The sequence below is a fragment of the Sminthopsis crassicaudata genome, chromosome 5 (assembly GCF_048593235.1).
Source record: "Sminthopsis crassicaudata isolate SCR6 chromosome 5, ASM4859323v1, whole genome shotgun sequence".
NCBI classification, from domain to species: Eukaryota; Metazoa; Chordata; class Mammalia; order Dasyuromorphia; family Dasyuridae; genus Sminthopsis; species Sminthopsis crassicaudata.
This window is the reverse complement of record NC_133621.1, coordinates 58,208,589-58,231,896: the sequence shown is the minus strand read 5'-3', so window position 1 is coordinate 58,231,896 and position 23,308 is coordinate 58,208,589. Positions and strand designations below refer to the sequence as shown.

Here is a 23,308-nt window from a genome sequence, read left to right as displayed (position 1 = left end):
ATGAATGTTGGAGGAGATGTGGGAAAACTGGGACACTAATACATTGTTGGTGGAGTTGTGAAAGAATCTAGCCATTCTGAAGAGCAATTTGGAACTATGCCCAAAAAGTTATCAAACTGTGCATACCCTTTGATCCAGCAATGCTGCTATTGGGCTTATATCCCAAGGAAATACTAAAGAGGGGAAAGGGACCTGTATGTGCCAAAATGTTTGTGGCAGCCCTTTTCGTAGTGGCTAGAAACTGGAAGATGAATGGATGTCCATCAATTGGAGAATGGTTGGGTAAATTATGGTATATGAAGGTTATGGAATATTATTGCTCTGTAAGAAATGACCAGCAGACACTGGGAAATGAATGTAAACTGTTATTTTTACCTTCTGAATATCCAATTCTTCCTGTGCAACAAAAAATTCGGTTCTACACACATATATTGTATCTAGAATATACTGTAATATATTTAACATATATAAGACTGCTTGCCATCTGGGGGAGGGGGTTGGGGGAGGAAGGGAAAAAATCTGAATAGAAGTAAGTGCAAGGGATAATGTTGTAAAAAATTACCCATGCATATGTACTGTCAAAAAAATGTTATAATTATAAAATAAAATAAAAATTTAAAAAAAAAAAAAAAAAGAGAGAGAGAAATGACCAGCAGGAGGAATACAGAGAGGCTTGGAGAGACTTACATCAACTGATGCTGAGTGAAATGAATAGAACCAGAAGATCTCTTTACACTTCAATGTTGTATGAAGATGTATTCTGATGGAAGTGGATATCTTCAACATAAAGAGGATCCAACTCACTTCCATTTGATCAATGATGAACAGAAATAACTACACCCAGAGAAGGAACACTGGGAAGTGAATATAAATTGTTAGCACTACTGTCTATCTACCCAGGTTACTTATACCTTCGGAATCTAATACTTAATATGCAACAAGAAAATGGTATTTACACACATATATTGTATCTGGGTTATATTGTAACATATGCAAAATGTATGGGATTGCCTGTCATCGCAGGGAGGGTGTGGAGGGGGGGGGATAATTTAGAAAAATGAATACAAGGGATAATATTATTTAAAAAAAAATTACTCATGCATATATACTGTGGGAAAAAAATTCTAAATTAAATAAATATACAATAAAGCTAAAAAAAGAAAAAAGAAAAGAAAAAGAAATGACCAGCAGGATGGATTCAGAAAGGTTTGGAGAGACTTACATGAACTGATGCTGAGTGAAATGAACAGAACCAGAAGATCACTATACACTTCAACAACAATGCTGTATGAAGATGTACTCTGATGGAAGTGGATATCTTCAACATAAAGAAGATCCAACTCACTTCCAGCTGATCAATGATGGACAGAAACAACTACACCCAGAGAAGGAACACTGGGAAGTGAATGTAAATTGTTAGCACTACTGTCTATCTACCCAGGTTACTTATACCTTCGGAATCTAATACTTAATGTGCAACAAGAAAATTGGATTTACACATATATATTGTATCTAGGTTATACTGTGACTCATGTAAAATGTATGGGATTACCTATCATCTAGGGGAGGGAGTAGAAAATTTGGAAAAATGAATACAAGGGATAATGTTATTTAAAAAATTACTCATGCGTATATACTGTCAAAAAAAATTTATAATTATAAAATAAAAAAAAAAAAAAAAAATGAATAGAGCACTAGCCCTAATGTCAGAAAACTAGGGTTCAAATCCTGTTTCAGACACTTAATACTTACTAGTTATATGACCCTGGGCAACTTAAACCCAACTGCTATAATAATAATAATAATAATAATAATAATAATAATAATAATAATAATAATAATAATAATAATAATAATAATAAAAAGAATAGCTGAGTTAGGTGGTACTAATATAAAAAACCGCTATAGAGTCAATTAATAATACATATTTATTAAGTGCCCTGTGTCTAGACACTGAAGATAAAAATACAATGAATAAAATAATGCCTACTCACAAGGAGTTTACATTCTAATGAAGGAAGAAAAAAAGACTTAGCTAAGTATATAAAGAATAAAAATAAGTACTGAAATCCAAGTCTCTGATAGCTTTTTATAAACACAGGACAAAAAGCACATGACTTGGCATAAAAGCCCAGTTATTTTCTTAAGCAAAGCCTAATGAGAAATAACAATAATGAAAGTACTAAATTCTGTCTAGCTTAAATACTTTATAAACAAAAGTACCATTGAAAGATGAGCTAGTAGTTTTATTTTGTTTTTTAAGTTATCTAATTGAATCAATAAGCTGTGGCCTACCAGTTTTTTGAGATCAAAAGTAACAGTGCTTGCTTTGTCAGTACATATACTAAAATTGGAACAATACAGAGAAGAACAGCATGGATGCATATCCAAATTCATGAAGCTTGTCATAAAACAAAAACAAAAACAAAAAAAAAAACTAAGTAATACCTAAAACTATCATTTATGAATTTATGGCATCATCCAACTATTCTCTATCATCTGCATAATTTTTCCCTTTAATGATGATGCTTTTCTTTTATTCTCACTCCTTTTTCTCCTGTTTCTCATTTTTTACTTTACTATTTATATCAACCAGATGAGAATAGTACCCAAGATGTTGCTCAGATCTACTGGCGGTTAAAATGATCCTATCTAAAGACAAGTCAATATAGTAAAATGACAATAACAACAATAATAACCCCTAGTATGTTACTTTAAAATTTACAAAGTACTTTTGCAAATATTTCTTTTTTACAACAACATTGAGAAACAGGTGGTCTTGTTGCTACCATTTGATGAAGGAACTAAGGCAGAGTTTCTTAAGGGACTTGTAAAGTCATAAAGTTAAGAATTAAGGTTAAATGTCCCAAAGCTAGTAAATGTCCAAGACTGACTCCGGGTCTAACACTTCCTCTTACCCACTGGATCACAGAGCTACCTCAGATAAAGGTAAGGGAATACAGAGGATCTTTGATTGAATCAAAATGGAAAACTTCCACAAAAGCAGACAGAAAATGATCTTGACAGTAAATAAGTCCTAGAGACTATTTGTGGCATAGATTAAGTGACTTCCTCATAGTTATATAACTAATAAGAACTCAGGTCTTCCTTTTATCAAGTCCAGCACTTTTATCTACTAGGTTACACTGACAACTATGGACATTAGTTCTAAATAAATAAAAAGAATTCACTTAAAAAAAAAAAAGTAAATGATCATTTTGGGAAAGATATTCCATTATTCTATATGGCTTGAATATTTTTAAGAGCACATAAATGATATAGTTTATATCCTGTAACAATCACATTAAATAGAAAATTGTATTGTGCAATGTATAAAGTCTCCTGAAATTTTATAAAACAGCTTTTTTAGAGTAATCCAAACTATTTTCTAAGGAGCAGTAAGTATCAAAAAATGTAAATGAAAATTAGAGTGGGCATATTTTCCACAAGAAAACAGGGTTAATCATATTTTCACCAAAAGCATGTTACCAATTTAGATGTAGATAAAAGCCTGTTATTTATGCTTCTGGCACATTTTATATTTTTTCCTCTGGCTTCTAGAACTGCTACTCAAGGTTATTATTATTACTTCCCTCAATAAGAAACTGTGTTTTTGAGTTTTTTGTTTTTTCTTAATTCTGATCAGAGTCCTGTTGTGAATTCTTGTTTGATGAAAGGCTCTGTTTTAAATGACAAATTATTTTGCTTTCCATTGTACTCTATGGAAGTTCTAAAGTTCTAAGTTCACAAGTTCAAAGAGGATGTTCTTTTGTAAATAGAGACTGTAATCCTCCCATGCTCCACAGAAACTTTTCATACCTCTCCTCTCTTTCCCTCCTCCCCCCCCCAATCATTGCTAGAGGCTAGCTTTCTGGTGAAAAGTCTCACCAGACTTAGCAAAGCTCATTGCTAGACAAAAGGCAAGACTGGTTATCAGGAATACAGTCAAAACCTTGAGGCATCTGAATTAAGACTTTAAAGAATGACTGTCAGTATCCCTTGCTTAATCAAATGGGCATTTCAAACTTTATTTCTTTGTTTTATTACTTATTAAGGATTTATATACATGCAGAGGATAGTATATGAAACTACAAATTTCCATTTAATAACACTTGCTTTTTATATATAAAAAAGTTCACAAGTTATTTTCAAAATTGTCTTGCCTGTTAGTTTCTTATTAGATTTTCTTTTGTTCTCTTCTACATGTGTGTGTGTGTGTGTGTGTGTGTATTTAAATGTGCCAATGACCATTTAAGAATGAATGCTTTTGCTTGCTCTCCCTTTTCCTCAAATCCCATATGGATACTATTTTGACTACTATTGTAAATCCAGAAATTCTTTTCAGAAAGGCAAATAAGACTTATGAAAATAAAAGTCAGAGTATAATGAACCTTTAAAAATTACCTAATGAAAAATAACTGATAATACAGAATATTACCAAATATTTTTATGAGAACATCTGTTTATGCACTAGAAAATTAGTGTTAATATTTCTATATGCAAATAAGGCCAGGAATTATGTATAAAAGTTATGACTGAATAAATGACATGCACATTGTACACAGACATTTACATATATACACATGCAAATTTAATATGGTATTGACACTGCTTGTATGTGAACTTTTCTGAGCTTTCTTTTGCTCATCTGTATAATTTTTAAATATTTAGAATGTTTTCTTTTTTCTTTTTTTAAAGAATACCATCAGTACCTCACACCTCTTCCTTTATACCCATAAAAGCATTCTCTTGTAATAATTATGTATAGTCCACCAAATCAATTTTCTCTCTGGATCTCTCTGAAAATGTCTTCCTTACACACCTACGTACTCCATAATCTCTAGTATTTCAAAGTTGTCTTCCTAACTGGGACTAATGCATTGGTGGTAGAGTTGTAAACTGATCCAGTCATTCTGATGAACAATTTTGAATTATATTCAAAAAAGGCTATAAATAATAACCCTTTGTTTCAAGGAGCAAATCTTTTGATCCAGCTGGATCTGTATCCCAGGAGGAGAAAGGATCCACATGCACAAAAATGTTTGGAGTAGCACTTTTTGTAGTGACAAGGAATTGGACATTCAGTGGATGCCCATCAATTGCGGAATGGCTAAATAAGTTACAGTATAAAGCCTAGAAAACTTGCTTAAACTGATCCTGAATGAAGTGAATAGAACCAAGAGAACATAGTACATAGCAATAGAAAGATTATATGAGAATCAACTATAACAGACTTAGCTCATCTCAGCAGCAAAGTGATTCAAGACAATTTCAATTGATGTGATAGAAAATGTCATCTGCATCCTGAGAACTACAGAGACTGAATATAATAATATATTTTTAAAATAAATTTGTTTTTTATTATAGTTTTTCCTCTTGTTCTGATTTTTCTTTTGCAATATGACTAATATGGAAATATGTTTAAAATGATTGGACATGTATAATCTATATCAGATTTCTTGCAATCTTTGGGAGATAGGAGGTAAGAAGGGAGAAAAAAGCTAACACTCAAAAATCTTAGAAGAATGACTAGTGAAAATTATCTTTGCATGTAAGTAGAAAAAAAAATATTAAAATCTTTTTAAAAGGGAAAAAAAGGTTTTTTACAAATGTTACAGTATGAAATATAGTAATGTAAATAAATAGTAATGCAAAGCAATGTAAAAATAATTTTACTAATTTTGCATCCGTTCATAAGTTTTCCCAGGATTCTCTCAATCCATCCTTTGATCATTTTAATGATAAATTAAGCATTGCATATAGTTCACAATATTTAACAAATGATTGTTGACTGGGGACTACTAAGATTCCATTATTCATATTTCCTAATTTATCCAATCAATTCCCAACTGGTGAGCACCCACTTTATTTCCAATTCTTTGCTACATCAAAAAGTACTGCGATAAAGACTTTTGGACATAAAAGATCATTATGGTGCAGCAATAGTTTCAAACTGTTTTCTAGTTTGTTTTGGAGCACTGAAACAATAATATACCACTGTGCTTATTTTCCTATATTACTTCCCAACAATTGTCATTTTCCTATCATTTCTGACAAAATGATGAGTATAAAGTGGAACCTTAGAGCTATTTTAATTTGCATTTTTCCTCACTAGTTATTTGAAGCATTTTTATATGGTTATTGATGTTAATATTTCCTTTGATTGGAAAATGGCTGGATATTTGTGTCAACTCCCCATAATAATGAGACCAGGGCTTTAGCATAGAAATTTGCTACAAACTTTGAAACTTGTGGAACAAGATCCAATTATAAAACAGAGCTCCATCAATTCTTTTTCTGATTTATATTACTTTGTAATCTAGAGGAAATATCCCAAGTTGAAGCTTATCAGATTTTGATATAAGTGCATCTCCCAAGAATGTTTTAATATTTTTCAAGCATTTTAATAGTACTGTGAATAATTTCATTGGGTTGGATTAAATCTGTTTAACTGATTCTGGCTAGTGCATCCCTAATCTGTACCCACTAGAAACTTTTCTACTTTTAAAGAAATAACAAAGAGTTTTGATTATTAGTCAGTCAACAAGAATTTATTACCAGGCACTATGCTAAGGTCTGAGGATATCAATCAGTACATTGTCCTCAAGGAGCCAACAATCTAATACCAGAGATAAAACGTAAGCAATAACATAGACACAAAATATAAAGTTTGGTAATATAGTTTTAGATTTGGTTCCAATAATTCAAGAAGGAATTCTTCCTTTTCAATTTTTTCTTTCTGAGATTCTTAAACTTAGTTCCCCAACATAAATTTTATTATAATTTGGTCTAAAGTCTATAAAGTAATTATTTGTTAGGTTTCATTGGTATGGAACTGAATGTATAAATTAAAGTAATACAATAATTTTTGTTATATTGGCAGAGACCATGAGGAATTAAGCACTATAACTGCTGATATTCCTTTATTTTTATAAAGAATTCTTGTAGTTCTTCACATATAATTCCTATGGCTATATTTATAAGTGGACTCTCAGATATTTTATATTGTCATAATTTAAATCTTTTCTGGAAATATCTCTAATGTGTTTATTACAGAAGATTGATTTTAAATATAATTTACCATTTCTTAAAAAGTCCATTTACCCAATTTTTTTTGTCATCTCATCAATTCCCAGAGATTCAATTATGTCTATACATTGGGAATGCCTGCCATCCAGGGAAGGGAGTGGAGGGAAGGAGGGGAAAAATTCGGAACAGAAGGTAGTACAAGGGATAATGTTGTTAAAAACAAAACAAAACAAAACAAAAACAAAACAAACAAAAAAAAAACCACCTATGCATAGATTTGAGCTCAGGTCCTTTTGACTTCAGTTTTAGTGCTCTATCCACTTCACCATCTAGGTGCCTCTCTTTTTCCTTTGAACTCTCTGAAGTAGGTCTAGTAGTAGTATTACTAAACTAAAAAATATGGAGAATTTTATGATTTTATGGGTGGCTTCAAAATTGTTTTCAAGAATGGATAAAACTATTCACAGCACATTAAACATTCCTGTTTTCCCTTACTCTGTCCAAAATTAAGAGAATGAAGTATCAATCACATACAAAGCCCTAAACTAAATGACAGCAATTCCAAAAAAAAAAAAAAAAACCCAACATATAAACCAACCAACAACAGCAATATCAACAATAGCAATTACTACAAAAACAACAACTCTGAAAGAGTTCACATTCTAATAGGGAAAATAATAAATGTGAAATCCTTCAGCTGTTAGTCAGAATAAAAGGTTCTATAATCCTTGGAATAGAACAATAAAGCACCCAGAAAACATTCTTCTTTAATGCCATTTCCACTGCTAAAATCACATTGGTTTCCACTGCCGAAGCATTTCAAAGTGCCAAAGACTTTGGTCTTGGTGAGCCTTCAATAATAAGGGGTCTTAACTTCTGCAGGAGCAGTTACAAGACTGTGTCTATATTTTAAGTAGATGACTTGAGGACATTTGGCTGGAAGCAGTGCCACTTCCAAGGCTCTTAGGCTCAAAGTCCTGTGCTATAGTTAAATATGGTGGGGGTGGTGACAAATGATCTGCCCCATGTAGCTCACTGGTCTCCTATCTTTAGCCTGGGAAATCTTTGCTACTTCAGCTAGGCTGGTTTGTCTGCCCCATGACTTGCAAGGAGAAAATGGATGTCTCCTTTTTCACAGGAACAGCCTCCTCATATGTGATAATTAGACTACAAGCAAAACTAGTGATATGGAGGATCTCATCACTCCAAAGGCTCTTGAGCTGGCCAGTGGCTACTGCTGTTGCCAATCCTTAAGGAAGGTGGAAGCCCTTCACAACTTCCTTCTTCAATGCCAACTGCAGGGGCTGGACTGGAAACAAATGTGATGATTTAGGGAACACATTGCTATTTCCAAGGATCTTGGTCTCAGGATCCAAGTTTTTATCTGAGAACTATGGTTAAAAAAAAAAAAAGCAGTGGTGGCCTGACATGGGTGGCACATGCTGCTTTTTTTCTCTCAAGTGACTTGAGGTGGTATTACATATATGATATATAAAACAATATTATATACATGTAAGCTTTTTACCAAATTACTTTCCAGAACCAAAATGTTTTGTTTTATGATTTTAATGTTTCAATCAGAGATTCAAAAATAACCTCATTTTAAAATATTTTAAAACTGTTTTCTTCCACATATGAACATGCCTCTTTAAAATCCTGGGTATAATATACCATTAATTAGAAATATATACAACAATATACATATTATGTCAGAAGTTGAAACCATTTAGGACAGTGCCCTTTCCCCCTCAATAAATAGCTGAGATATTTAACATGTATTGGTCAACTTGCCATCAAGGGAAAAGGAGGGGGAGGAGGGGAAAAATTGGAACAAAAGGTTTTACAATTGTCATTGCTGAAAAATTACCCATGCATATATCTTACAAATAAAAAGCTATAATAAAAAAAAAAGGAATTAAAAAAAAAAAAAAAAAAGAAATAGCTGAGAAAGGGAAGAACAATAGAGTGATACATTTTCACACAAACATCTTCTAGTTGTTGCATGACCTTGGAAAAGTCCCTGACACAGATCACTGGATAAAGAATATCTACTAGCTAGGTATTGTGTTAGATTTATAATAAAACACAGCATGATCTAATTTTTAAAATAACCTTGCATGCATACATATATGTATGTATGTATACATAGATATGTATATATGTATATATATACACACATTTCTATAAGTATTTATAATAAATATTAAATTTAAAGGTGCCAGATATGATTTTTGTGATGATTCTGTATTATATAAAATAATGTAAACAGTATTTAAAACTTACAAACTATACAAAGTTATAAACCTAATTCATAAATTAAATAACTTTTAAAAATAATCAAACTTATAACTGCTGATTCTGAAAATTCTACACCAAATACACAAATTTGAAAAATAAGATAATTCTAAGTTACATAAGTAATTGAATTTTGGGATATTTCAGATGATTGTAAAAGAGAGAAAAATTTCAAAGCTATACATATTTAAAGGCAGCTAGGTGGTGCAGTGGATAGAGCACCAGCCATGAAGTCAGGAGGACCTAAATTCAAATTTGATTTCAGACACTTAATATTTCCTTGCTGTGTGATCCTGGGCAAGTCACTTAACCCCAATTACCTCAGCAAAAAGGAAAAAAAAAAAAAAAAGGCTTTACATATTCAGTATAGATGTAAATACCCCACAAAAATTCAGCTTGCATTGATCGCACACAATACTGGATAATGATTTTTTTTTTGATATTTGAATGAAATCTAAAAGAATAAAACAATATAAATTTTAAAAGTTTCTATAAAATTAAGTATAATTTCAACTTTACAAAATAGAAAAATTAATATTCTCAGATGGCTGTCCTTCCTTTGTTTTCATAAATCACACTGTTTCTACTAATAAGATATTTTATAAATTAACAAAAACAATCACATAAATCCTACTTTCGTCAAAATTCAGGCCTTTTTTAAAATTAACATCCTAAAAACAAAAATTTATAATACAACAAAAATCTTTCATGTCTTTAATCATCCAAAAATCTATAACCCAAGCACAATTCTCCCAATTGCTCTTTCCCCAAAAAAGAAAAGAAAGAAATGTTAACAAGCCACACAATTTTCAAAGTTTAAACACAAGTGAAAAGCAATAATCAAGATACAAATAATCATGGCCTGTAGAAAATTTTAAATAATTTAAAAACAAATCTGGGGAAAAATTCATGTGATTCTAAAAAAGCACTAAAAATGCTGACAAATCTAAAACACCAAATGACAGTATAAGCAAATAACAAATGACTTTCATAACTTAAACTCATTTACCACTCACTCAAAATTGTCCTAACAAAATAAATAATAGGATTTAAATACTGAAGTTCAGATATATAAGAAATGTAGACCTAAACTGTTAAGGGAAAAGGATCTCAAAAGTAAAGGCATTTAAAAACTCACACCAATTCTCAGGAAACTGCATGATCTTTATTCTTTATTTTTATTACAAAACATTCACAGAGATAACTATACTTCAATCTGAATTCCAGAAAGTTAACAGATCTTAAGCAAGGAATTTTTGAATAATCTCAATTAAGTTTCAAAGTATTATATCATATACAAGATTATGATGGGAAAGAAAAGATCTGACCTAATCAAATGATGGTCCTCTCTGAACTGGACACAATTTAAGATTAGTATAGACAACAAAACTCTTAACCATATTGTATTATAAACTGCTTATGAGTTTTCTGATTCTCAAAATTTTAGTATTTTCTTTCATTGATTCTAAAAATACTAAAATTAGAGTGCCAGTTTATAATGAATACTATATAAAGTAGTAAAAGATTAAGTAGGTATATATACATATATGAATTTCACACACACACACACACACACACACTGAAATGTTTTGGAAAATAAAAATTGATAAATCCGTACCTGAACCAACAGGAGAAGAGCCAACACTAAGACTTTGTAAACTTCCATTCCTGAGCAACGTAGGAGATTTCTGAAGACTAGAGCTTGTTATACTTCCTGCAGCAGATGCTACAGATGATGTTGGAGAAGCAGACGAAACAGAAAGATGGGAAACATTCTCTTGATTTTTGTTTCCTTTGGGTCGACCAGGCCCATGTTTATTTTGTTTACTTCCTTTTCTCTTCTTTTCTTTTACAGTTTCCTCTTCAAGGCCAGAACACTGGACTCGTTTATATCCTGCAGTAGAAAGGGTGGCATTCCCCAAATCTCCAGGTGAGTTTTCAAAGTTTTTAGGCTGTGAAACAACTGCTGACGTTGAAGGAAGACCAATTAAGGAACTAAAACTATTCACCCCCACTTCCTGGCTTCCAGATTCTGTTTTATGTACATCTTTGGTTGATGATGACTGCTGGGAATGAGTGTAACTTTCACTGCGCAGGTCTGATTCTGTAAAGCTCAAGAAATCCTGGGGAGACTGGACAGAACTTCCAGAAGATGATTTTACACTGCTTGGAGTTCCTGAAAAACTTCCTGCAGTAAAAAGACAAGAGTGGGGACAGGGGGAGGAAATTGAATACAAAAAAAAAAAAAAAAAAAAAAAAAAAAAAATCCCATCATCAAATCAGCTTAAATATTTCATCTGCCAAAAAGAAAAGAGCATGAGTAAAAATTTAACATAAAACTAAGGACTAGTATTTTATAATGAATAAAATGTTAGATTTCTCAACATATCACATTTTTTAAAAATTATTACACTTTAAAGGAAAACTACATATAGTGGCAAAAAGACATTTTTTGGTCTTAAATGCCAAGGGACTGACTATAAGACTGTTTTATGAGACTTAAAATTCTATCAAAGAACCTACCTTTTGGGGGAACCCTCATTTCTAATTTTTATCATCTCCTCTGACTAATTTATGTTAAAATATACTCTTCGAAATGAGGTGAACTGACAAATTGTGATTCAACATGTACATTTTGTAAATTTGACCAATATGTTTTATCCAAAGCAATACAAAGCTCAAAATGAAACCCAAACAATAAAAAAGAACTTTCAAGAGGGTGATAAATTTAACAACACAATATTTTTACATGTGAAGAAAAATTATATTACTGAAATAATTTTTATCAAGAAACATATAAGTAATTTGAAAACAGATTTTCTATAAAGTTCAAAAGTAAAAACTTTGCTCTTAAAATTTAAGGATTCTAAAAAAATTTTTGTGAGCATGGAAAACATTTTGCTTTTAACTTCACCAAATACTTTGGTGAACATGCCCATTAAGATCAAGATTTTAAAATTACTTAAGTAGAACAGCATACATATCAACAACCTGCTTATACTATATAATTTTCATTATCTCACTGATTTAAGGATAACCAGTTTTGCCACTTAATTAGCAGTTATAAAAGAGGTTCTCCGTCATCAATCCTGACCTGTCACCATCTGTCTTCCTTTTACATTTTTTTGTTTTTACATCTGGCATTGAAAATCCACCACAGTATAAACTAAATAGTATTAAAATAAGGAATATTTTAGAAGCATATAATACAACTAATATTTCGATAATGTCTCTACTAATATACCTGCTCATTCTTTTATATATACATATATATAAATAAATTTTCATTTTCTGATAACCAGAATTGAAGATTTAAAAAAATTTACAGACAATACACAAATTCTTGTATTAAAAACGGCATGAGCATCTCTAGTGTTCACCTATGAAAAAGGCTTTTTGAAAATTCCTTTAATGTTTGTGAAATTCAATAAGACAGGTTTCCAAGAAGATTTAATTCAAAGACAGAAGAATAACAATAGACTAAGAAATACAATTATGCTAGAGAAAAATTGGGTCTTAATTATAACAGAATATCTGAGAGTCCTGTTATGTCATATTTAAAATGTGAATAAATGTAATGCAAAAGTTTAAATAAGATTTATATTATTTTCCAAAAGTTAAATTGCAAAATTACACTATTGGTACAAGCCAACAATTTTATTCACTCAAAACATATAGTATATTCTTGGAGTGTCTTCCACTTTGGTGTTATTTTTTAAATAATGTCTTTAATGAGAAGTAATGAAAAATGATTTTTAAAAAATCATCATGTCTGACATAACACTCTGTGCATAAAATACACTATTCTACTTTTTTCCCCAAATAGTATAAAAGACTAAGGAATTTTATGTAAACGTTTGTTGAATTGAACTGAATTTGAAAATATGGTAGGTTGGTTACTTTAATGAAGTAATGTTAAAGGAAGAAAAATGCTATTTAATATATAAAGCTAAAATTTTAAAATAATTTATACCTGTATATTTGTTTCTATATATGTACTTAACACCCCAGAATATTTAAGAAAAAATTAAACAGGACAAAAATCCTATACTTGACCTATATTCTGTAATATAGTAAATCAGCTTTTAACATATTCACTAGAAATAAACAACTATGCTAGAGAAATACTGAAAATGAGCTTTTATCTCCTAGAAATTTAAAGGACAAATTTTCCTCCATTAGCTATAAAAGTGCTTGTTTTGTTTAATTATGAAATGGTAATAACAAGTGTCCAATTACCCAAAAGAAAGTTAAGATGACTGCAAAGTCTAAAAAGAAATGTCTTTTGAAAATGACAGTTTTTAAAACCTAAGAAATACTTATAATAACAAAAGAATATAAATCTATGTTGTAATAGAAAAAAACAAAATTTATTGGTTTAAGAAAGCAATTACTTTTAATTAACAGAAATATAAAATCTGTTGCTAAATAAGTTTGAGCCAAGAAAAACATAACAAGTAAATCTTAAACTACATATTTACTATTATCACCCCAATCTCAAATTTTATTTTGAATTCACTTACAATAAAAATTCAATTCAACTTCAATATACATCAATATATAAAAGAAACCAATCATCTAACAATTAATTTTTTCCCTGTATTTCAAAATTTATTAACCTGGGTTGAGCAAATTTAATTATTTTTATATATGTTCCAAATTAACTTCTTTCATTAACCACAGCTAAAAAAACAATTATCTTTTGCAAAATTTAACTACTTTGATGAACAAGAAAACAATGTTATAACTATAGCACCATAATTAATACCTTGCTGAAAAGGACTAGCTGCTGACACAGCTGTTCCTGGATTCCTTCCACCACCAGGCTTTCTTCCCCTCTGACCTGAGCTGTGACCTGCTGATTTCTTCCCTTTGCTCTCTGACCCTCTAGTCTCTGACACATCGTTTCCACTTGAAGTAAGTGCGGAGACTTCCTGGAAATTTGCATTTGTAAATCGAGCTGCAGTATCTTCCAAGCGCTTCAAAGAGCCTGACATAGAGCTGTTGCTAGTGCTTGTATATGTCTAACATTTGGATTAAAAAAAAAAAGTAAAAGAAAAAAGAAAAAAATAAAAGGACTAAATTAGACCACCAAAAAAAAAAAAAAAAAAAAAAAAACCCCAGACTGCATGTCACCTTAAAAAAATGAATACTTCATATTTAAGAACATACATAAGAAAATAACCTAAGGTTAATTTTCAGTGCTACAAATCAAATCAGTTTACAATATACATTAAAAAAAAAATTTAATGTACTCTTAACACTGAATTAAGATTATACATATAGCTATTGCAAATGTATGTTTCTCCATATTAGAGTATGAGCTGACAATATGACTAGTAGAGCACTAGATTGCAGCAATCAGTGAAAGTGCACATTACAGTAGTAATCATATTTATTAAGTGACAAAGAATAAAACTAAAGGCACAGTGAAACATCTGAAAACTGCATTCTTTCCCACAATAAGAAAACACTGTTTTCGTCATTACTAAATTATAAAACAATTTTGGCATTCAACATAATTGCAGGACAACTGCAAAGAACTAGGGAGAACTACTTTAAAATCACTATGCCCATGATAATAGGAAGAAAATCTAGTAAGGACAAAGCAAGAATGTTTTAAAGAACTCAGGGAAGAGGGGAAGATTGTTTTAAAAGACAGAAAGATTAAAATATTCAAAATGGAAATGATTTCAATGCTTAAGTGGGTAAGAGGGGAATCAATAAAGAAAAGTTATTTTGCAGAGCAGTATTTCTTAAGAATTACTGTACTTCAAATTTTATTGTTTACATATTGATAAAGATTATTACTTTTTTAAAAGGGTAGATAAACATTTACTTAAACGAATTTATTAGAAGTTGCATGATTACACACTGTACAAATAAGGCCAAATTAGAAAATTAAATTGGCAATTTGTATACATTAATCAAAATTCCTCCAAATGTAAGATTTTGTAGATTTCTCCGTAACACACACACACACACACACACACACACACACACACACACACGTATAAAACCAATAATTTCCCCCTCAATTTTAAAGATTACTTCTAAGGGTAAGAAAAAAAAAAATTTAACCATAATGATATATCTAGAGTGATACGAGGAATCAAAACCTGCAAAATACAAATTAGAATCTGACACCTCCACCACACACCCACCACTCAATACAAACTGTCAGATACAGTTGAAAAATGAGGAGAGGGCAATGAACTCTAAGGTTTGTACTAAGCAAAATGGTCAAAGAGCTTTTAGTAAAATTGATGTTTGGAAGTAAGGAGAAAGGGGAGGAAGGGACATATTCCGGTGAAAATTAACTATTTACTGGGAATATTTTCTGATTTTTTTTCCCCAATCTCATCATCTAGCTTCCATTTTTCAAATATAAACACAATGAGGTCTAACAAAACAGCGTTGATCACTCTCCTGAACTATATAATCCACAAGCAGGCCCAAGAGGCTTCAATGTGAGCTTAGTAAAAGACCACTTAACACACCAATAGGATTTATATTGGTTAAACTTCATGGCTTACTTTAGAAACACGAACCTTTTCCATGCTGGGCAGGTCAATTTGGAAACCACCCCAGCTCACTTTTCAACCATTTTTCCATTAGCTTGGGCTGGTCCTGAAGTTCTCCATCCCACTCACATCTGACCCTATATGACCCAGTGCAGGTCAAAAGCCATGTAAAATAAACACATTGGTACTCTTCACTCATGTGTCAAGTGAGGGAAGGAGAGAAAAACTCACTGGGGGTACTGTAAATGGAAATGTAATATTAGCTTCTACATATGCGTATAAATTAGGGTTGGTCAATTTAAATGGAAAATCTATTGACCTAAATACAAAAATGCCCATATGCTGAAGACCACAAATTCAGTCAAAAATTATTTATAAAATTTATTAGGTTAGAAAAGGCAATACAAAGAAAGCCATGAATGACAATATCAAGCAAACTTCAATGGCCATAATTTAATCACAATTAGCTTTTTTCTGAAAAAAGGGAAATTTCTAATTCTGAAAAACTTTAAAGTGATAATGGATTCAAGACATCCCATGAGAAAATACACTTTAAATTTTAATTTTTTTTCTATGAGTAAATAAGAAAAAGACAGAAAAAGAGAGAGATAGAGACAAGGGACACAAAGAAATTTAGATTTATAGGTGATGCCAAATGACTAAATAAAAGTGATTCTAATATAAAAATTGCCAACACAAAATATAAAACTCTTAATACTTATTCTCAAGTAAATCCATGGTTATAATAGAATCTTAATTTACATTGTGCCTCATATAACTTTGCTGAGTTTATAACATCAAAAGAATTTTTTTGCTCTTACCTACTGATAACTGCACATTAAAATAAATTATAATAAATACAGAAAACAAGTCTAGTCTGTTGAACCAAAAGAGCATATATGAAAAAAAAGGACAACTCCCTACCTTTTTAGATATAACCAAGAGCCTTAATCTAAAAGGCTTGGTTAAAATGTCAAAATAGAGTTGAGATAACTGTCATAGTGAAACTGAACACTACAATTACAATGTTTATAATAAAATTATCCACTGAGCACATGTTATCATGTGTTTTTTTAATGATATGTTAATAAATAAGTGTCTATCTTATCTTAAACAACTCTTCATGAATCATTATGTCTTAAAAAAAAAATTCAACTGAATAAAATTTTTCTCCATTATTTAAAGATGGATATTTTTTTGTTTTTTAAGGATGGCTATTAATAAGAGATTAGCACTTTTTAGAAAGCAGTCAATAATCACCATAACAAGAAAGATTATATTCTCTCTTAGAAGATTTTTAAGCCTTGAAACTATTAAATAACAAAGGCTAAAATACAAAATTGCAAAAATAAAGATATTTTTATTACAAAAAAATAAAAATTTCCAGTAAGGATCACATATAATATATATACATAATACAAATTACAAACCAGGAGATTATGCAATCCAATGTTTAAATCTCAAACCACTGATAACAGAAATTTCTATTAAAAAAAATAACACCGAGACAAAAAACAAAACAAAACAAAAAACAAAAAACCACCACCAAGGCAACTTCTGAGAAAGAAAAGTGAAATAAAAAGGAAACAAAAATATTATGGTCTAAACAAAATATAACAGTAGATGAAGTTTATCTATCACTTTAAAGTTTATAGTGCATTTATACACATTATCTCAGTGCTATCACAACCTCTGGAACCTGCCAAGAAAAAATGGTTATAGTGCCCCAATTCCATTATTTAAAAGAAAAATTAAGTAGTACTCCCAAATAGTACTCCTAAGTACCTCTATGATTAATTCAATATTACAAAACATAATTAGATAAAGAATTATTATGACTCTCTCAAAAAGTTTTAAGCTTACTTAAAAATATAGGAATAAGATTCACATGTAAAGATAAAGAATTATTATGACTCTCTCAAAAAGTTTTAAGCTTACTTAAAAATATAGGAATAAGATTCACATGTAAAATGTACTTTTCCACTAAAGGTCTCAAAATATGGAGTATGGCTTCCTTAATAACCATGATAACTCATCAAGCAAAGTCAAGTAATCAATTTAAAAAATATATTCAGTATCCATTAAGTACCCTGCTATGTTCCAGAAATAAAAAAACATTACACACACACACACACACACACACATATTTCATTTCAGGGCAAGGGCAGTGAAGTAGAAAGGTTTTATGCTGAAGCTAACATTTGAATAGAATTGTGAAGGAAAAGTAGGGATTAGAAAAGAAGGGGGAATACATTTGAGTCACAGAGGATAGTCAATGCAATAGTAATAGAATATCATGTATAACAAACAATAAGCAGTTCAGTCTGCCTAGACCAGTGGTCCTCAAACTTTTTAAATAGGGGGCCAGTTCACTGTCCCTCAGATTGTTAGAGGGCCGGACTATAATAAAAATAAAAACTTATACTCTGTCTTCGCCTCTCAGCCCATTTACCATAAAACCTGGCCGGCCGCCCACGGTAGTTTGAGAATCTCTGGCCTAGACCAAAAAGGATGTCGAGCGAAGTAATACATAGAATAAGGCTAAAAAGGTAGTTCAAGGGGCAGGCTATCAACAAACTTTAAATGCCAAACAGAGTAGATAATATTTAATTGTAGAGGTACAAGGTAAAAAACTGAGTTTACTGAGTAGGGAAGTGACAGAAGAGGGAAGGGTATTTGCAACCAGGGAGACCAATCAAGAGGTTAATGTTCTAGAGGAGGTATTGAAGACTTGATCTAAGATGACTGACTACTGGGTGGGTGAACAGAGTTTATGGATACAAGAGGTGCCATCATGGTAGAAATTAAAATATTTGGGAACTGACTAGATAAATGGAGATTCCAAGTCAAAAATGACATTGAGGTTGCAAATCTAGGTGATTAGAAAAATGGTACTGCCCTTAACATAAATACAAAAGAGTAAAAGAATAACTGTTTATATAGCATCTGCTACATGCCAGGCACACTATAATATCATCTCATTTGAAATACCTAAGTTCAAATAAGAAAAGTCATATATAACTAAGTCGCTTTTTTGAGAAAAATTTAACTCAAATATAAAATAACAATTTTCTCCCAGAACTATCTTTTGTTTTTATTTTTTCAAATAGGAGAAAGAGGGACAGCTAGATGGCTCAGTGGATAGAACACTCACTGGAATCAGGAGAACGTGAGTTCAAATCTGGATTCAAACACTTAATACTTCTAATTGTATGACTCTGGGCAAGTCGCTTAACTCCAATTGCCTCAGCAAAAACAAAATGAAACCAAAAATAAAACAAAATAAGGGAAAGCAGAGTCTAGAAATCATGAATGGGGAAAGCAAACTCAAGAATAACATAAAGAAATTAAGTGAATAAAAATAATCTACATACAAGATTTATCTTTTTCTAAAGGATTTAAAATATCCAGAATTAAGTTATCTGGTAAGAGTCGTACATTTATCATTTTAATATCTAACATTGAAAAATTATAGTGTATTATTAAGATCAATCTTAGGTTATTACACATGAGGTGATTTTTAGCACTATTATTTAATAAAATAGAACACATTAACACATTCCAATGTAATAGAAGAAACATCATTCTTAATATTCATAGTTAAGAATATAGATAATTGTCTCCAACTCTTTCAACACCAACCTCCCCTACCTGAGAACTAATAAAGCAATCAGAATAGCCAAATGTTTCATTCAATAATTCACTGAAATATTTTCAAAGTAATTCTTTAGATTTTTTAGATCCCAAAATTACACAGCAACTTGTAAAAAAGCAATGAAATATCATGAAAGTCTCAGAATTCAATTCAAATGGGCAAGGAAATAGGTAGTTAAAATCAGGCACAATCTCTTATCTACTGGATTAACAAAGCAGCCAACTTGAATATCCATTTATTCTAGTTAATTAAAAGATGCAAATAAATCAAATCATTTATTCTGAGTTCCTAAAAGTAAAATATGCTCTTAATAAACATTCTCATTTATTGTTGCAAAAAGAAAATAGGAAAAGAGAAGAAAAAGAGATTATTGGAAATTTTTGTATTGTAAGGAGGGAAAAGAGAGAAGACACCAGTATTAAAAAATGTCAGACTATTTTTAAGTTGATTGTAAAAAACAATATTTTTCTTTGGGGGTAAGGCAATTGAAGTTAAGTGACTTGTGAGGCCAGGGCTATTGAGGATTAAATGTCTGGGGCCAGGTTTAAACTCAGGTAATCCTGACAAGAGAGCCTGTGCTCTTTCTACTGCACCATCTTTAGCTGCCCCTCATTGATTATAACTTAAAAGAAAATATTAAAGATGATTATTTTGTCAATGTTATTTTTTATTTGAAAATTAGAGTATAGAATTCTTTTCTGATGAAATAGTTTTATAGAATTTTAACCTTGAATAAAGTTTTAAAAATATATTCAGAATAATATTAAACTAATTTCAGTAACAAAATCACTGTAAAAGAGCCTTGGTTAGCCAAAAGGAAGAAAGATTCCTTTTGAATAAAATGTTTCTCCAGAGGCTATGATGTGATAAATGTACTGAGAATTCCACAATCACTCCAAAGAGGTAGATATGGCAGTCCACACGGAAGAAATGAAGAATATATTTTAACTAAATGATGACACAGTTGGATAGAGTACACTAAGTCACTACATAGTACATACATACATATACTACATAGTACACTAAATTACTACACAACTTGGAGAGGAATTAAATTTGGATAATGATACAGGTCCAGAGCAAAAAGAAAGAATTGGCTATATTTAATTTCATTGATCCTAAATGGCTCAATTGTTTAGAAAAAAAAAAAAAATTCAATTTTTTTCAAGACCAACATTCCACTGGTGATGTTATATGACTATAATTTAGGAGAAACTACCATCTCAGAAAACACAAAATTCAGCTGACACAGTAAAAACATAATATGGTGGCAATAAAGCCATAGCATATTAGCAATAATAGCATGTGTATAAGAAATGGTTTAAAAACTCATTATGCAGAAAAACAACTCCCAAGAATTTGGGCTAGTCATGAAACAAGAGAGATAACTGATTAGGTTTTCCCTGGTAATCACAAACTATCAAAAGAATGGCAGAAAGATCTATGTAAATGGAGTAAATCACCTTTTGAGGCTTTTTGGACAATAATTATAGGCTGAGAAGCCAAGAATGATGTGGTGTGCTAAAGATGAGAAAAGAGCCACATCAGTAAGATTATGGATACATTTAAGGAATTAATACTATCCAAACAGAAATAAATATTTTTCTTCTTAAAGACCTTTTAAAAACGATCACCCTCCACAAACACACACACACACACACACACACACACACACACACACACACACACACACACACACACACACACACACACTCACACTCTCTCTCTCTTTAATAAATACTACTTAATAACACTCTGATCAAATCAAATAGCTAATATACAATCAAGATTTCCCCCCCAAAAAAAGGGGGGGGAGAGTTAAAATATTGGAACCAATCCAATGAAACAAAAATTGGGAGGGGGATTGTAGATTTAATACTTGGTCCAAAAATGAATTTCACAAGGATAGGATGGAAAATACAAGGTTAAACCCACATTTCCTGAACAAGACCTAGGGATATAACTTCTCAAGCTCAGCAAGTCACTAATGTAGCATGATAACCAAAAAAGCCAGCATGATCTTGGCCGAGTTGCCAAGTACTTGGATCAGTTGCCACGTAAAAGGAAGTGAAAGGTCACTGGTGTTCTTCCCTGATCAGACTCCAATATGGGATGTTGTGTTGAGATCTGGACATTTTAGGAAAATGTCCACAAGAGAACAATCAGGATGGTAAAGAGCCTTGAGTATATGTCCCATAAAAATAACTTAAAGAATATAAGAACATTTATTTTAACAAAAATTCTTGGCTTTTTGAAACATGTAAAGTGTTATCATGTGAAACTTTTCTGTTTAATTAAAAATTTAGGCAGAATTAGAAAACAGAGACTTCGATGAATAAGACTTTCTTAACAATTAAAATAATTAATAAATAGAATAAGATGCCTCTACATAAGCTGTATGACCTTATACTCAACCTGAATCTTATTCTTTCAGACCTCATTAAAAATAATTTCAGTTTTCAGGGTGATTGTACATATTTTACCACACTGAGAAAGTTTTGTTTGAAGAATATGAATTTGTTGATGTTCTGAATATAGAAAAACCATAATTAGGATGCATGCATGCTACAGCATATTTAGATACTACATATAACATGGACATCTATGTATTTCTCTGTTCCTGTCTTTTCCTTAGGAATGAGCAAACTACTGGTAGTACAGTGGTAGTATGCTAGGCAAAGTTAGGAAAATGAGAGTTCAAATCCAGGCTGAAGTATTTACTAGTTGTGTGACCTTGTACAAGGTAAAATTAGCCTCTGTGTATCTCAGCTTTTCCAATATAAAATTATAAAATAATAAAAGTATCTACCTCAAATGAAATCATGCTCGTAATGTTCTCTGTGTATTACCTGGCACACAAAAGGCACTTATATGTTAACTGTCACTATTATTAATGCTGTTGTTACTATTAATAACTATTACATAGTGGTTACAATTATAACCATCCTGGATCAGGACTGAATAAGTGTGAATATTATAAGTTATAACCTCATGGTTACCATTATAGTCCTGATAGGAAAAGCAGTCAAGTCATTAAATAGGGACTGAATTTACTAGTTCAATACAAGTTGGAAATAGACCCAGAGAGGCTTATACAATTTTATTTTGATGAAATGCCAAAACGGTATCTTCATGAAGGAAGAGAAACAATCACCAAATGAAAACTATGACAAAATATTAAACAATTCATTCTTGGTTAATCAAATTAAAATTTCCATATAGGGGCAGCTACGTGGTACAGTGGATAGAGCACCAATTCAGAAGTCAGAAAGACTTGAGTTCAAATCCAGCCTCAGACACTTAATATTTCCTAGCGGTGTGACCCTGGGCAAGTCATTTAATCCCAATTGCCTCAGCAATAAACAAATAAATTAATTAAATTAAATAAAAATTTCCTAATTACTTCCCTTAAGTGATCATTTCAGGATTCTGGAACTTTCTGGCCTAAAGCAGTACTTCAGGGGATGGAGAACTGGAGTGAGGAAGAATGGAGTTCCAATCTGGTCTCCCATATATGCTTTACTGACTGAATAAATCATTTTAACTCTACCTCAATTTCCTCACTATAAAAGGAAGATCTTAACAGCATCCACCTCCCAGGGCTGCTGTAAGGATTAAACTGAGTTAATATTTCTACAACATTTTGCTCAGTGCCTAGAACACAGTATATATGTAACAAATGTTTATTCTCTTCCCTTCTCAATAGTAACTACAAAGGAAGCATTAGCAACTTAAACTAAACAAAAAGAGGTAAATGAATTGGACATTTCCAAACATAATATAAAAGACCAAAACAAAATTTGGA

The 23,308-nt window shown here is 31.2% G+C and overlaps 1 protein-coding gene across 10 annotated transcripts in view; it reads right to left on the bottom strand.

Moving 5' to 3' along the window:
* MLLT10 (MLLT10 histone lysine methyltransferase DOT1L cofactor) overlaps positions 1–23,308 on the bottom strand; it is a 221,778-nt gene that overhangs the window by 76,292 nt on the left and 122,178 nt on the right. For all 10 annotated transcript variants that reach the window (XM_074266892.1, XM_074266889.1, XM_074266886.1 and 7 more), the window contains 2 exons: positions 14,093–14,348; positions 10,943–11,512 (listed from right to left, as the gene is read on the bottom strand). In XM_074266892.1, coding sequence (XP_074122993.1) covers positions 10,943–11,512; positions 14,093–14,348 — 826 coding nt within the window. The remainder of the gene's footprint in view (positions 1–10,942; positions 11,513–14,092; positions 14,349–23,308) is intronic.